The sequence below is a fragment of the Canis lupus genome, chromosome 29, assembly GCF_048164855.1.
Source record: "Canis lupus baileyi chromosome 29, mCanLup2.hap1, whole genome shotgun sequence".
Classification (NCBI taxonomy): Eukaryota; Metazoa; Chordata; class Mammalia; order Carnivora; family Canidae; genus Canis; species Canis lupus.
This window is the reverse complement of record NC_132866.1, coordinates 31,330,888-31,347,871: the sequence shown is the minus strand read 5'-3', so window position 1 is coordinate 31,347,871 and position 16,984 is coordinate 31,330,888. Positions and strand designations below refer to the sequence as shown.

The following is a 16,984-nucleotide window of genomic DNA, read 5'->3' as shown; positions in this document are numbered from 1 at the left end:
TACCTATTTGTGGTAATCACAAATTTTCGCAATATGTGAAATCAAACCATCATGCTGCTGTATGCCTTAAGCTTATACAGTGATATGTCATTATTTCTCAACAAAACTGGGGGAAAAAAGTGCTTATGGTCATTGGTTTCCAAATAAAACAAAACCCAAAAAACATACAAACACTCTAGATGTCCACTGAAATTATTAAATTGTTTTTGAATATTACTTAGGCAATTAGAATAAAAGAGATATCTTTAGGGCAGCCCCGGTGGCTCAGCGGTTTAGCGCCGCCTTTGGCCCAGGGCCTGATCCTGCAGACCCAGGATCGAGTCCCACATCGGGCTCCCTGCATGAAGCCTGCTTCTCCCTCTGCCTGTGTCTCTGCCTCTCTCTCTCTCTCTCTCTCTGTCTCCCATGAATGAATAAATAAAATCTTTAAAAAAATAAAATAAAATAAAAATAAATAAAAATAAAGAGATATCTTTATAACAACAAAAAAAGCACAAAAAAAGTTTAAGTTCTCCTGTACTGTATTATTGGTTTTTTAGAATTTGAAATACAATTCCCCCAAGAAACAATATTAAATTTCTTAAATGTTAATTAAAACTTCTCAAACATAAATAGCAGCTGAACCATAATTATTGGCCAGCTACAATGTTATGGTTTCCAGGAGAAATAGCAATCTGAGTTAGAACTCCAGACACTAGCAACATGTCGCCCCCATCCTCAACAAAAGAGAAGAGCTTCCCCTTATTGTAAGTCAGCTCAGAGTGGGTACCCCAAAACCACAACACTCAAGATGGCAGGAAAACATGGAAGTCCCATAAAGGAGGGATAGAGAAATACTCTCAAAATAGAAGAAAACTGCTTTCTTGTCTCCAACAACAATGGGTCCCATAGAGATTTCCTTTCTATCAAGGCCCTTTTGGGGAGTGAGGAATTTAGGATTTTCAAAATGGCAAAAACTGAGGCTAAGCAGAGAAGGGAGGGACAGTGAGGCCATGTAGTGGCTATAAAGGGTTCCTCCAACAGAAGCTAGATCTCGTAGCAAGAGATCCCCATATGGGATTTCCATGGAGTGTGATAATGCACAAAGGGCAGCTGGCAACTACAGCAACCATGGGATAAAAAGAAGCACAGAAACATCCAGGCTTGGGTAGTAGCAACAAAGGGCTATGGGAAACCTCATAGCAAAACACTGCAAAGCCACCAAACTTCTTGCCGTTAAAATCAGACATTCACTGACAATCACCATTAACAGTGTGGTAGTTACATGTATGAAATTCTGAGATATACAATATGGCATTGACCTGCATAAAGCTTTTAAGATTCCTCACAGTATGTACTGTAGTTCAGCTCTCTTGCCCATCTATCATCCTCTCTCCCTTTACTCGAGTCAAATTCAATTACCTGCAGTTCCCACACATCTCAGCCTCTGAGCTTTTTCTGCCTATGCTGGAAAGTCCACCACAAATGTCCATCCTAAAACATTTCCCATTCCACTACCCTCTCCTCCACAGAGTAATCCTTGATTCTGCACCCCTCAACACCTCTCAAATCCCACAGCTTCTCCCTTTCTCTGAAAGTCTATGGCTTTCTCTACATACCTCCCTATGGTACCTAGGTCTATACCACTTAAACCTCATAACCTCATACCAGTATCTTAGCTCCTCAAAAAGATCATCAGACCTTGAGACCTATGTCTATATAGATTACATCCTTTTTACCCCCCGTTATGCCTATTTCAGTACCCTGCACAGAACAGGCACTAAACAAATAAAATATTTAGCAAATTTTAAGAGCACGATTTCCCATTTATTTGGCAAATGAAAACACAAAGTATATGATAGTATGCACATATACAAGCATCTGTGTATGATTAGGGGACATGCATGCATGTATGCACGTGTGTGTATGAGAAAATGCCAATATAAACAAATGAAATTCTTCAGCAGAGTTATCTCAGAATGATTCACAAGGAGGTCTTGAAGAATATCTTTCACTGATGTAAAATCTAGTAAAGAAACATGGTCAGGGCAGCCCGGGTGGCTCAGAGGTTTAGCGCTGCCTTCAGCCCAGGGCCTGATCCTGGGGACCCGGGATCGAGTCCCAGGTCGGGCTCCCTGCGTGGAGCCTGCTCCTCCCTCTGCCTGTGTCTCTCTCTGCCTCTCTCTCTCTCTCCCTCTCTCTGTCTCTGTGTCTCTCATGAATAAATAAATAAAATCTTCAACAAAAAAAAAAAAAAAAAAGAAACATGGTCAAAGGGAAAACCTATCTTTATGGCAGGCTGTAAAAAGGACCTTGGTTGATCATATTTTAATGAAATTCCTCTTGCAGGCATGTGGGCAAATACAAACATCACAAATAATTGAAGAGTATGGTTGTTCAACTAAAATAGCACTTCTCTCAGGAGTGAGCCGCTCTAAAGATAACTAATGTAATGTGCCTGAATATACCAATTCATTATTCAGCATTCTATAGAACTGGAAAATGATCTGAAAAAAACACCGTAAATCACTGCTTTAAAATTATAAAAGGGTGTATCTTTCTCAGATGAAATACACACCTATGAATTCTAAAGAGGATACAATTAAGATTTCACCAATGTAAATACATTACCTGGGGGGAAAAAACAAAACCAAAGGTATATAACAACAACTGTAATACTGATTTTCAACCAGAAAGCAAGAGTAGATCCTGGAAACTACCACCAATAAGTCACCAATCCACAACAATACTCCAGACTAACAACTGGATAGTGAAAACAATGAAAAAAAAAACAAGTGAAATTATAGTGGTAATAATTTGAGTTCTCTAAGAACATACCATGCCTAGTGTTTTTAGCCTTCTCTTTTGATAGCATTACCAAGCTGGAAATCACAAATGCTCTACTTCACTTCAAATTAGTTGGCAGTTTTTCATAAAGTCACTATACAAAAATTTATAAAGAAATAGGCAGAAACCTGAGTTTTAGTTTGGGTTCTACTATTTATTAGCTATGTGAATAAAAGCAAGTCATTTAACCTCTATGAGCCTCAGATCCCTCAGCTTTAAAACAGAGATAATATCTATGCTATCTCCTTCCAAGAGTTGTCTTAAGGATTAAAAGGGTCAATATATTCACAGACAGTATTAAGTTGCCTTGGGCTATACATCCCTTTAAGAATCCAAAGAAAGTAATATCTCCTTTGCCCCTCAAAAAAAGCACATTCACACAAAACTAAGTGTATAATTTCAGAGAACCCATGGATCCCTGAAGCCAGAGCTTCTGGTTCAACTTTGTACATCCAGAGCCTACCATGGTGCTGGAAAGCAGTAAACACTCAAAAACTGCTGAATGAAAAAAAAAATGGACTGGAAAATCTGATATAGTGATTTTAATCAAGCAATATAAACCAACCTATCTGCAATTTAAGCTGTACATTTTTTTTTAGATGACTAGAAACATGTATCTAGGCAACATGTATCAAAAACTGCCTTAAAAAGGTTTACATCCTTTGATTCAATAATTCCATTTCCAAGAATTTATACTAATAAAAGACTCAGACACATTAAAATACGTATGTGCTAGGATAGCCAAACATGTTATTTCCAATAGGAAAAAAAAGCAAGGAAGGAAGGGAGGAAAAAAGGAAGGAAGGAAAATAATCAGAATATCTTATAATTAGGAAATGGGGAAAATTACAATATTCAGGTTCTACAATATTATATAAACACATTTTTTTAATTTTATAAACAATTTTTTTTTTAATTAACAATATGAAGACAGGCTCATAAGATGTTTTAAAAAGAGTAAAAACTGGGCAGCCCCAGTGGCGCAGCGGTTTGGTGCTGCCTGCAGCCTGGGGTATGATCCTGGAGACCCGGGATCGAGTCCCACATCAGGCTCCCTGCATGGAGCCTGCTTCTCCCTCTGCCTGTGTCTCTGCCTCTCTCTCTGTGCTTATGAATAAATAAATAAAATCTTAAAAAAAAAAAAGAAAAAAGAAAAAGAAAAAGAGTAAAAACTAATTTATAACTTATTATAAGAATAAGTACTAAACACTATATGTTACATAAATTTTTTGAAATCACATATCTAATAACATGAACCCAATTTTTAAAAACTCTAAATTATGTGGATGAATGTAAAGAAAGAAGGACGGAAGAAAATGTTAGTAGTAATCACAACCAGGTGACTTTTATTTTCTTTACATTTCTCTGTAGTTTCTAAATTTTTTACACTGATCCTACATCACCACATCAAAATCAGAAAAATATATATATACATATACATCCTTTTGGGGAAAAAAAAGGTATCAATCTGGAAGTAGAACAATGTTATCAATGGCTTGGATAAGAATTTCTAAAAAGCCATGCTATTCAACTTTGTAGTTAGCACAAGGTTTAAGGAACTGCAAACATCAAGAATTCAAAATACCCAGACTGAAGATTCAATACCAGATTCAAATTATTTGATCCAGCTAAAACACTTTGGTTGAAACTAGGAGGACAAAATATGGCACAGAGTTCCCAGACTTCCAATTAAACAAGGCAGATGAACCACAAGTATGTGGTCTTTCCCCTCCTGAAACTCCATTAAAATGTCTCTAATAAAGTAATAAAAAGGATGTAGTACACAAGGACAAAAAGACAGTAAGAAAGGGTTTCAACATATTTTTAGAAAATTGAAAATGGAGAAAAGATGGCAAATGACCAACAAAGCAAAGGAAACCAAAACAGAAGGGGCTTGATGTCACAGAACATAAGAGATACTTGAGTCACTCAGGAAGGCATCACACACATCAAAAAGTAGGGGACAAATCTAGGGCTGAACACATCGGGGAACTGTGTAAAAAAAATACGTTTATGCGGGCAGTCCTGGTGGCACAGCGGTTTAGCGCTGCCTACAGCCCGGGGTGTGATCCTGGAGGCCCCAGACCAAGTCCCACATCGGGCTCCCTGCATGGAGCCTACTTCTCCCCCTGCCTGTGTCTCTGTCTCTGTCTCTCTCTCTCTCTCTGAATAAATAAATAAATAAATCTTAAAAAAAAAAAGTTTATGGAAGGCTTGGATGTCCAAGTTCTTCTCTACCCTCCACAAAGCTAGATAAATAACCTCAATTCCCTCCTCCACTAGACCAGAGGCACCTTCTCCTATAGAACTCCACCATAGAAGCTGCAGAATTAGGGGAAGCAGGGAGAGCTGAAAACAGGGAGAGGAGATAAACTTAAGCAAAAAATCTTTAGGCTAAATGAAAGGACCTGCCACTTCCCCAGCCCTTTCCCCACCTTTAGCAATCAGGCCTTTACCACCAGACAGGTATCTGGAGGAAAACATTACATAGTGGTTAAAAGCTCAAACTCTAGGACTGTGCTCCCTAGGTTCAAATCCTTACTGTCACCTTCCATTTGTCAACCCTTGGACAAGTTACTTAACCTATGGGCCCCAACTTCTCACCTGAAAAATAAGGATAATACACCTCATAATGTTGAGGATGAAAAATCATCAAGAATGAGAATCATTGAATTCGAAATATTTAAGACTCTAAGCAGCCCTTGGCATTTCTCTCTACCTGCAGTACTCTCAACTTACCACTTCACTCCAGAGAAGCAGAAGAAATACTTAAGAAATAATTTCATAAAAAAAAGAAATAATTTCATCCCTCTGTTAAGTTGGGATATTAGAGGAAAAGAAAATTCAAAAGAGGATCAACAGAATAAATGGGAGAAATGAATCCTTTAAGAGTTATCAGTTTTTCAACAATATTTTTCATTATACTGCAAGAATTCTCAAATGAAGGGAAATGGGAGTGGATAGTGACCTCCCCCGGTTAGGAACTACTATTCCAGATCATCTAAAAATCATAGTAAACCAGTTATCTAAAGAGCAGCTAGGCACAAACTGCCCAGATGCTACACAATTTATTAAGAGCTTATAATGTCTTAAAAGCTAAAGATGCAAGAGAGTAAGCAAGAATGCCACTATCCCTGCCCTAGAAGAATGAACTAAAGTACCCCGTGGTCTAGTGCAACAGCCTGAGGATAAATCAAATCCTAATTTAACATTTCATAATTGCTAATGACAAATTAAGTTGGAACTAGAGACCCACATTATGTGCTATTAGTATCCATATCAATGACCATTTTTAAAATGTAAACTATGTATCAGAAACTTTGATAAATTATCCACATAAATTACCTTATTTAAATCAAATAACAATTCTATCAAATAGATATTATTTCCCTCATTTCAGATGAGGAAAATGAGATCAAAGAGGTAGAATAATTTGCCCATAACTACACGGGAAGGCAGAGCTGGCAATGGGACACATCAAGTCTCTTGCTGTGCTTTTTTCCACAACAGTAAGGTTCCAAGAGGTACCCTCTAAAATCACAGGATAATGAATTCAGGCCTGGTTCAAAGATACTCCATTTAATTCTGTCCTTCTCTTTTTTATTTTCCCTAAATGTCCTCAATTTAGTATTTTGCCTAGTGGTAGTATATAACATTAGGGGGAAAAAAGTTGTATGTAAAATCTCAAGTAAGAGGCATCCTACATTAGACTATTACTAAGACTATTACTATAAAAAAATAAAATAAAAAATAAATTAAAAAATAAAATAATAAAATAAAAAATAATAAAAAAATAAAAATAAAAAAAAAAAAAACTATTACTAGTTTCGGTGATCCCTGGGTGGCTCAGTGGTTTGGCGCCTGCCTTTGGCCCAGGGCACAATCCTGGAGTCCCGGGATTGAGTTCCGCATCGGGCTCCCGGCATGGAGCCTGCTTCTCCCTCTGCCTGTGTCTCTGCCTCTCTCTCTCTCTCTCTCTCTCTCTCTCTCTCTCTGTGTCTATCATAAATAAATAAATAAATAAATACATACATACTATTATTAGTTCCCTAAAAATATATTTAGTGACCTTCATTTCATGAAATACCAATCCATTTAGCCTGACAGAACCTACTAAATTTTTAAAAAGGTGTATGTGTATATCTATGTGCACATGTGTGTATGAATGTGTGTGTGTATATATTTTTTTCTAGTTTAAAAATATTTCCAAAATGTTGCTTTCTTATGCCTTCAGAAGAACCTTTAAAAATTAAATACATGAGAGATTAAAAGATTAATAATATAAATATTTCTATAATTCACACAGGGACAGAAGATTATAGTTTCCATGGCATTATCAGTATGCTGTGATATGCCTTGGGCAAATCACTTCATCTCTGGGCCTTACTAAGGGGAAGTCAAATGACACAATATCTAAGGTGCATCCAACCTTTAAAATTCTATGATAGTATAAATAACCAGGAAACCTCATAAAACATTTTTCAAAGCATGACCAACTATGCCTCTGAACAGGGCAAGCAAGGGTCTATAGCAGAAAGAGAAATGTAATCAGCATTTACTTTTTCATCTGGACCACTTAATTTAGCAGCTCCCTTAGCAGCATATCTGCGTTGGAGGTATAGAGCTAACAAGACTCCGAAGAACCGCCAACTCTTGGGGAATAACACCTGGCCAGCTCTTGTTCTTTTCATCTAATGTTGCTCAGTCAGAAAGTAAAATAAACCCCACTTTTATAGTCTATGAAAACTCTTTCCCTCTATCTAAACAATCTTTCCATTTCAGCCTCAAGTAACTAATAAAAAAAAAGGTGAAGACAGCTGAATGATTACTCTTCTTTAGTAAACAGGGCAAGGATTTCAAAAAGTGATGAAATCTGTCCATAGTAGGACTCAGAGTTTTTGCCTATTCGCTCTCTCTGGTTCCTCTTTAGTAAACTAGAAATGTGTACCAAACATGAAAAAGGAGAAAGTTATGTGAATAAACATAGGACTGAGGTTCTCAAAGATCCCACACACTAGTCTAAGCTTTCCTCTTACTTGCAATTAAATATTTAGGTTACCTGATTAAATTAAAACACAAGCCTCAGGGCATGTTTATAATAATTTATAAAGTTACAGCCCAGGCCACTGTGGTTTAAAGTCACAACTTAATTTTATAATTAAGCCTCAAAGAATATAGTGGTGAAGCAGAGCAGGGGAGAAGAATGCAAAAATATATACTGATTTTCCATAATAGTAACAAAAAATACTATAAAAACAAGAATAAAATTTAACCAAGCAAAATTAAGCATTATCTTTAATATATTATTTTAAAATATCTCAATTCAGGGTGTCTGGTTGGCTCAGTGGGTTATGTACATGTCTGCCTTTGGCTCAGGTCATGGTCCTGAGGTCTTAGGATCAAGTCTCATGTCCGGCTCTCTGCTCAGTAGAAAGTCTGCTTCTCCCTCTCCCTCAGGCCCTATCCCCGCTCATGCTCTCTCTCTGGATGGCATGTTCTCTCTCAAATAAATAAATAAAATCTTTAAAAATAAATAAATAAAATATCTCAATTCACATCCTCCTTTCAAAAGTACAAAAATACCAGAAGTCAGTTACTATTCATTTTACGCTTATAGACAATGAAGTCAAAATCAGAGTAAAGAACTTCAGTAAAATCAATACAGTAAAAGAAACAGGATTAAAATTCAAAGCTCCTGATTACAAGATCCAAGTTCTATTCAAAAATCAAGATGCCTAATCAAAGATCCTGTAAAAATTCAATTACTCAGGCTTCTGCTCACTGAGTTAAAAATGTCTATGCAGGAAATACACTCTCTGGCAAACTTTACAGAGGAAAATTAAAAGTTTAAACACAGTTACAGGGCCTGATAGAATACATACCAACATAATAAATTGATCAGGATTTTTTCCAATTTTAACAAGTCTTTGACTTAAAAAATTTTAAAACCACACTATCTTATAGGAATTGAGAGAGTAAATTAATGCACACTGATTAATACATTCCAAGCCAGTGGTACAAGTGTGGATCTGAGGCTTTACACAAAATGTTTAAGTATCTATCCATATACTATCTATCCACCTGCATCTCCAGAATTTATGAATCTATGAAGGTCTTCCCCAACCACATATATCCAATCACAGAAGGTTTACTAGAAATGACTTTTCAGAAAGAAATAGGTTAGGGGAAGTAGAGTTTTATTAACAATTATTTATTTTATTATTTCGCAAATATTCAAAATAATTCTTCATTACTAACATACTTTTCTAAATACAATTCACTTAAGTTGTAGATTAAAACATTTTTTTTTTTTTTTAATCTAGAGCCATGATTCTCTAGGACCAATCAGCAATGTCTGAAGATAGTTTTGGTTTTAACAACTGGAGGGTGCTACTGGCATCTACTGGGTGGAGGCCAAAAACTCTGCTAAAGGGATCCCTGGGTGGCACAGCGGTTTGGCACCTGCCTTTGGCCCAGGGCGCGATCCTGGAGACCCGGGATCGAATCCCACATCGGGCTCCCGGTGCATGGAGCCTGCTTCTCCCTCTGCCTGTGTCTCTGTGCCTCTCTCTCTCTCTGTGACTATCATAAATAAATAAAAATTAAAAAAAAAAAAAAAACTCTGCTAAATATCCTACAATGTACAGCATGGCCTCCCACAAAGAAGAATCATATGGTCCCAATGTTGATAGTGCCAAGCTTGAGAAACCCTGATCTACAATCTAACTTGTATTATATGGACTATTAAGGTTTACTTACCTTTGAATTTAATATCCAGGCCACTAAATTCCAATTCAACTCCTTGAAGTGCTTCTCCCAGAGTTTCATGGTAATGACTGATACTTTTTTTTGACCCCACACAGAATGGAAGTGAAAAGTACTTATATGTTTCTTGGCGATTATGGTAGGGCCCAACAGTATTCATCCACAAGACAACTTCTTCTTTATCTTGATACTGAGACAGAAAAGCAAATCATAATATGTTTTTTAAAAAACTTACTTCAAATTAAGGAAATATTTGTTATTTGTGCTAAACAATAGTGTATTGTCTGAGAAACTATAAAATAAAATACTGGAAATCTATTTTAATCCGATGATCAATGTCCACATCTTAAAAAAGACACTTGGTGATTTTTATGCTTAGAGGCAATGAAGTCAAAATTAGAAATCAAGACCCCGAGATCAAGAGTCAGACACATAACAGGCACCCCAACACTTGGTGAATTTTAAAATTGTATCTTCTGATTGTGGTCTCAAACAGATCCACCTTTTCTTAAGCCTAATTTACCAAAGGTATTGTTTAAACAAAGTCCAATAGCACATCAAATAATGATGAACCCAGAACCAACATTATTCACCATGCTAATATGGAAATGGAAGGAGGAAAGAAAATCAATAGCTTATCTAGAACCTCATGGTAATCATTAGAAACTAAAAAATCTAGTGTTGCAGCAAGGGCAAATAAAAGTTCATCTCCTGTCTAATCTTTTCCATGGCCATTGGTCAAAGGACTAGACAGGAGAGAAATGACTAAACAAGAGAAAGCCATACTACGAAATCTTCACAGTCCATTCAAGCCACCATTCTATCTTCCCCCCCTTTTATTAGCCTGAAAGACATACACTGTATACATATTTCTTTGAAAAAATAACTGGCTCTCCCCTTCAGTAAATACTGTATGTAGCTAAATCTGGAGTGTGGTCCAATGACTTTGGTTAGATGACTTCACCTTTCCAGCATGCCAAAGATTACTAAGATCTCAAGTTTAAAATTCCAATGATTCTATGAAAAGTAATTACCCAAATAATTTTAAAACTAGTAATCCTAATTAGCAACATAAATTGAAGAGACCATTGGATACAATTTAAGTCAACTACTAATGCAGAAGTTAAATCACTGAACAATTATTTACGGAGTGCCTGCCATATGCCAATAATTATGTTTGTAACTGAGGATACAAACATGTTCCCTTCCCTATTGGAGCTCAGAGCCTAAAGGGAAAGATGGATACTGAACTAACAATTATATATAATAAAGTAAGGTGCTATGGAGCATATAACAAAGGAAGCTATCCAACTAACCAAAACTACCAAATTCCTACCTTCAGTCCTCCATCTAAAACTAATATACAAACATTTATCAAAATCCAACCTCTCTGGACAGCCCAGGTGGCTCAGTGGTTTAGTGCCGCCTTCCGCCCGGGGCGTGATCCCGAAGACACAGGATCGAGTCCCACGTCAGGCTTCCTGCATGGAGCCTACTTCTCCCTCTGCCTGTGTCTCTGCCTCTCTCTCTCTCTCTGTCTCTCTCTGTCTCTCAAGAATAAATAAAATCTTTAAAAAAAAAAAAATCCAACCTCTCCAAAAACATTACTCATCCCACCCAAATCTAGCCTTTCATCTTTGTTTTTCTAATGGTACCACCATTCTCTCAGGAGACTCAAACCCCAAGTCCCTCTGTATTCCCAAAAACTTTGACTTGTCTACCTCTACCCAAAGCATCTACCTCTTCCTATTGATTCACACCACTGGCACCCTAAGAGCATTACCTCATCTTCAAATAAGATAAATGTCTCACTGCTCAAATAAGACATCACCCAGGTCATTAAGAAAATAACAATCTTACTTTTTGAATATATGAGACAAATACCAAGCACAACTTAGGTGTTAAGGATATACAGGTGACCCTTGAACAATGCAGGGTTAGGGTTACCAACCCCCCTGCAGTCAAAAATCAATATGTAACTTTTGACTCTCCAAAAACTTTACTAATAGCCTACTGTTGACCAGAAGCCTTATCGGCAACATAAACAGTTGATTAACATATTTTGTATGTTATATATATTATATGCTATATTCTTACAATAAAGTAAGTTAGAGAAAATGTTAAGAAAATGTTAAGGAAAATACATTTTATCATACTGTATTGTACTTATGGGGAAAAAAATTCTGCTTGTAAGTGGACCTATGCAGTTCAAACTCATGTTGTTCAAGGGTCAATGCACAGATAATTAAAATGCTGTCTTTTCCTTTAAGAAGTTCACAATCCATAATGGAGCCAGACAAGTAAATGATTAATGATGAAAAAATAAGTGTTAAAATTAAGGTAATAAAGAGCTATTGTAGCAACAGTAAAGGAATGATTAGTTCTGCCTTGGCAGAGAAGAGTCAGAATGAATAACAATATAGGAAATCATAAGCTGTTTCAAGTGAATTCAGAAAAACAGTTGATAATCTTCATGTATGAAGGAATTAATCAAAGGTCTGAATATATCATACATCTCTATTCAGCTGACAGAAAGCTATATATGCCACCACTCTTCCATTCAATGTTCATGGTCACATAGCACTAATTAATCAAGGTACCCCTTTCTGCTAAATATAGAGATGGATATACCATAGGAATTCTCAAAGCAGTGAGCTAAACCAATCAAGTATCAACTGACAAACGTTGGTATTAGAAATGAAACCTGCCTGTTAGGCAGAAAACTCTCTGTACACAAAAAGTCATTAATAAATATGATGGGAAAACACCGGAAAATGCTGACATGTAAAGTTCATTAGGAACTTACTAAAAAAGAAAAAGTTTGAGGTATGTGTACTGGCTAATATGTGCACTGATTGCAATAGTAGCCTTTGAGAGAAAAAAGGGGAGGTAACAAAATACATCCACTTAAGATGAGAATGCTGAACAAGAGGATCTATCAATGAGGACCTTGTCATTAATCGTGCTAAGTCTGCAGCAATGTTTAAATGTTACTTGTAAAAATAAGCACAAAAACACTTTCTATAAATTCCAATACTCATAATTACTTTAAAAATAGACAAAAACTTGAACATAAATACTTGTTAAAATAGGGCATTCATTTATTTCATACAAACAAACAAGGCTAAAATAACCGAAGGGTCACAGTTTACATTAAACTACACATTCTGAAGTCACTTATTTTAACCATTCATGAAACCTGAACAGAGCAATCGATTTGTGATGATACGATGGAAAGTGCAGTCACAAAACCTACACCATTCTGTAGCCCCAGAGTCCTGGAAAGAGGACTGAAATAATAATCAGAAATATGCATAGGTAATATATACACACCTTCATACATATAACTACACATACACATATGGAGGGTGTAATTAGGGTGAATATTAAGGTAAAAATGCTTCTTTTCTTTTACATCACTCCCTTATGCAAACCATGGTCAATATAATGAACCTAAAATGTTACTTTTCATTGCAGTTCTTGATTATCCCTTAGAGTAAGTGCTCCCAAGAGTTCTTTTTCAAGAGAGAAAATGTGTCTTAAAAATGTCTTGAAATTGGGGATCCCTGGGTGGCTCAGCAGGTTTGGCGTCTGCCTTTGGTCCAGGGCGTGATCCTGGAGTCCCGGGATCGAGTCCCGCATCAGGCTCCCGGCATGGGCCTGCTTCTCCCTCCTCCTGTGTCTCTGCCTCTCTCTCTATGTCTATCATAAATAAATAAATCTTAAAAAAAAAAAATGTCTTGAAATTAGGGCAGCCTTGGTGGCCCAGCGGTTTAGCGCCGCCTTCCACCCAGGGCGTAATCCTAGAGACCCAGGATTGAGTCCCACGACAGGCATGGAGCCTGTTTCTCCCTCTGCCTGTGTCTCTGCCTCTCTCTCTCTCTCTCTCTGTGTCCCTTGTGAATAAATAAGATCTTTAAAAAAAATGTTTTGAAATTAGAAAATATCAAAAGAAAGACTTCACACAACTTTTTAAAGAGAAAAAAACCTTTCCTTTTCCTAAAGCTGCAGAGAAAGTCTCTGACCTCCACCAGTCTGCTGGAAGAGGGCAACAGGTAAGGCTCCTCTCTCTACCTGTGGCTAAAAAGCTATACATCACGTTCAAAACATTCCATGAAGTCCTAGCAAGCTCTTTTTAAATCCTTTCCTTGGAGGGACAGCTGGGTGACTCAGTGGTTGAGCATCTGGTCTTTGGCTCAGGGCGTGGTCCCGGGGTCCTGGGATCAAGTCCCATATCAGGCTCCCTGCATGGAGCAGGGTTCTCCCTCTGCCTAAGTTTCTGCTTCTGTGTGTCTCTCATAAATATATAAATAAATAAAAACTTTATAAAATAAATAAATAAACCCTTTCCTTGGAAAAACTCTTGAGTTGGCCAATGACACTGAGAAAGACGAAGTTTTATAACCTACCTGTAGAGTATAACCAGAAGAAGGGGAGGAAAAAAGTAAAGGAAGCACATCAGTGGATCAGGGGATCCCTGAGCATGGCTGTAGCTCCTTCCATGAAGTTTTTCTGCAAAGTAGCCAAATGAAAGGAGGTAAAGACCTCACCATTCTACTCATTTTCCAGTTCTCAGAAGAGTTTCACTGTTACCCTGAATTTCTGGGCTGTCCACTCCAGTCAAAATGGCCTTATAGTACCTTCCCTTCCTTTCCTTTTCCACCTTGTTTCTCATAGCATCCCTCAAATCTATAATGCCCTCCTCACCACTTAGCTAATCCTTTAAAGCTACTCAAATCCTCCTTTCTCAAACCCTCCAGTCCTCAGGCAAAGCCATAACAGACCAACCCCTAACATGATCTCACCATCTTTTCCAACAGTATTATTAGCTAACAATAAGCACACACTACGTGCTAGGCATAGTTCTATGGACTTTGCATAAATATTTAATCCTTTCAAAATTTTATTAGATAGGTCTTATTATTTCCCCATTTTACACATTAAAATAAACTAAAGAACAGAGATGTTAAATAACTTGTCCAAGATCATACAACTAATTAGTATCAAGCTTACAAACTCAGGACTAAACTTTTGCTAATGGCTAGTTGGCTTCATTAAAGAGCAAAAATTGAATGAAAATATGAAAAAAGGACAGTTGTACAAAGCAACTGACAACAGTACTGGATACCGAACAACTTTTCCATCTGAACCTTTAATCTACCCTAAAGAAAAATCCTTCCTAAGAAGCTGCTTGTGTTCTAATTTCTAAAAGCATGACCTTTATTCTCAGGATGTCACCAATGTTAGGCCTCTCTTACTTAAATACTGTTTATGTGCTGAGAAAAGGGAGACACAGAAATTTCCCTCCTTGATAGAGATCATGAATTGCTTTTTCTCAGGAAGAATACTTTAGGAGATAGTGTTACTGTTGTACTCATGTAAAATCTGAATAAAGAAATGAGAATTTATATTCACAGGCAAAGGACCAAGGGCTCAGAATAAGCATCCAAATGCTACCACCTTCATGTGATGAGGTAAAAGACACATGTTTGTTTTAAAATACATATCTGAGAGAGTAAAATCTAGTCCTGAAAGTGTTTCAGAAATCATTTCAATCTTTTATTTAAAACAACACAATTTTAATACAAATTACAAAATAAAGAAGTATATTTTTGGATAGTCTATTGAGATAACCATGCTCTCTTTCCCCCTCTCTCCCTCTCTCAAAATAGCCTTGTACCTAAATAAACTTTTGGTCTACCATAGAGTACAGCTGAAAATAGGACAACGAATTATAGCATTTCCTAAAACTGATCTATATTAAAGTACTCACAAATTCACCTGTAGTAAACAGTTTATTCTCTTTATAAATCTTCAAGTAAGTTTTAAGAGTTCCTATACTCCCAACAGAGACAAAGACAAAAGCTGCTATTTGCCAAAGGAAAGCAAACAAACTATTCCTGAAATCACTCAATGGTATAACTGTCTATAGTAGAGACTGAGTGCAGGCTACTCCAGGCACAGATCAGGTCCTTCTGACATTACCTAGTAGAGGTACAATGGGCCACAAAGAAATGGGATTTAGCCTAATTAGGGCCCTAAATCACAATAGGCATCCCAAAGACTCTGTATCTTAAGTGAACAATGGTCTGGATTTGTTTACTGTGCTTTAAGCAATAGGGTTTCACGCTTCTAACACTGCATATTCTTGTCCCTAGTAGCTCCCTAATTACTCAAGTCACTCAACAAGCACTGATTAAATACCACTGTGCTAAGCACCGAACGTAGGCATGTAAGAGACAAAAAAAATTGACTTTGTGATCCTGAGGAAACAGAACCCATAAAACTTCAAGGCTACAGTACAAACCAGAAAATGCGTTAAGATTCTGGTGCCCTTCATTATTGGTTTTTGGTGCTGACATCTTTACATAGTATTACTATGGAAACTATACCTACAAGACAGTAGGGGAAAAAAAGGACTAGAGAGTCACTAGGCCTCTTCAGGCTATTAGGAAAATGAATGTGTTGGATTAAATGATCTCAAGTCTTCCCAGTTCTAAAATTCTGATTCTCAATTTGAAATCTTTCTAACAGAGTCCTTTGGAATCTTGGGAGACATGGTAATCTAACTATAGATGTTTCCAAGTTCTCTGAGTTTCAGAAAACCAAATAAGCATAAACCACACCTTCTATACCTTTCACTCACCCTAAAAAAGTCATTTTTATGACTCTTAATCACATATTAAGGTCTTGTCTTTTTATGAAAGTGTTCATTATTTTTTTATTCCAAACGGTACATCCTCCAATCTATGTATGATTTAACTTTAGAAAAGTGGAAGGATACATCTTTATATATGCTAGATGTGTATATACTCCAGAAGTCAACAGCATGTTTCCTTCTCATTATCCTTATGAAAATATTAAAAGTTCTGCATAAATAAGTGCATACAAAATACCATGTCAAATGGTCAGCTGAATCCTAATTCAGTAGGTAAAATAAGAGAAATAAGGGGCTTTGTGAAACTAGATGAACTAGTTATCCCTTTTTAAGACCAGGTACACAATTTGTGGGACCCAGTGCAAAATAAAAATGCAGGTCTCCTTGTTCAAATTTTATTAAGGGGTGCCTGGTGGTTCAGTCAATGGAGTATGCAACTTGATCTCAGGGTCCTAAGACTGAGCCTCACAATGGATGTAGAGATTACTTTAAAAAAAAAAAAAAAATATATATATATATATATATATATATATATAGAAAATTTCTAGCTGGTGACAGCAGAGCAACAAAGCAAGCATAGTATCCACATGCCTGCTCATATTATGTGACTGCACAGGTCCCTAGTAGTCACCTTAATAGTGTGACTGCACTATTAAGTGGGCCCTATCCGTCTTTACTGCTAACCCAAACATCTCTGTAGCAACCCATTATGGAGTTAAGGCTTACCCAAAAATT

General features: G+C 36.8%; 1 protein-coding gene across 2 annotated transcripts in view; it reads right to left on the bottom strand.

Annotated features, from left to right (window-relative positions):
* Positions 1 to 16,984, bottom strand: part of TM9SF3 (transmembrane 9 superfamily member 3) — a 67,996-nt gene that overhangs the window by 48,380 nt on the left and 2,632 nt on the right. The window contains exons 1-2 of one of the 2 annotated variants that reach the window (XM_072805864.1): positions 14,001 to 14,089; positions 9,586 to 9,781 (exon numbers count right to left, since the gene is read on the bottom strand). In XM_072805864.1, coding sequence (XP_072661965.1) covers positions 9,586 to 9,751 — 166 coding nt within the window. In that variant the 5' untranslated portion in view covers positions 9,752 to 9,781; positions 14,001 to 14,089. Of the gene's footprint in view, positions 1 to 9,585; positions 9,782 to 14,000; positions 14,090 to 16,984 lie in introns of those variants that run through there. The other variant, XM_072805863.1, reaches the window with a different exon arrangement.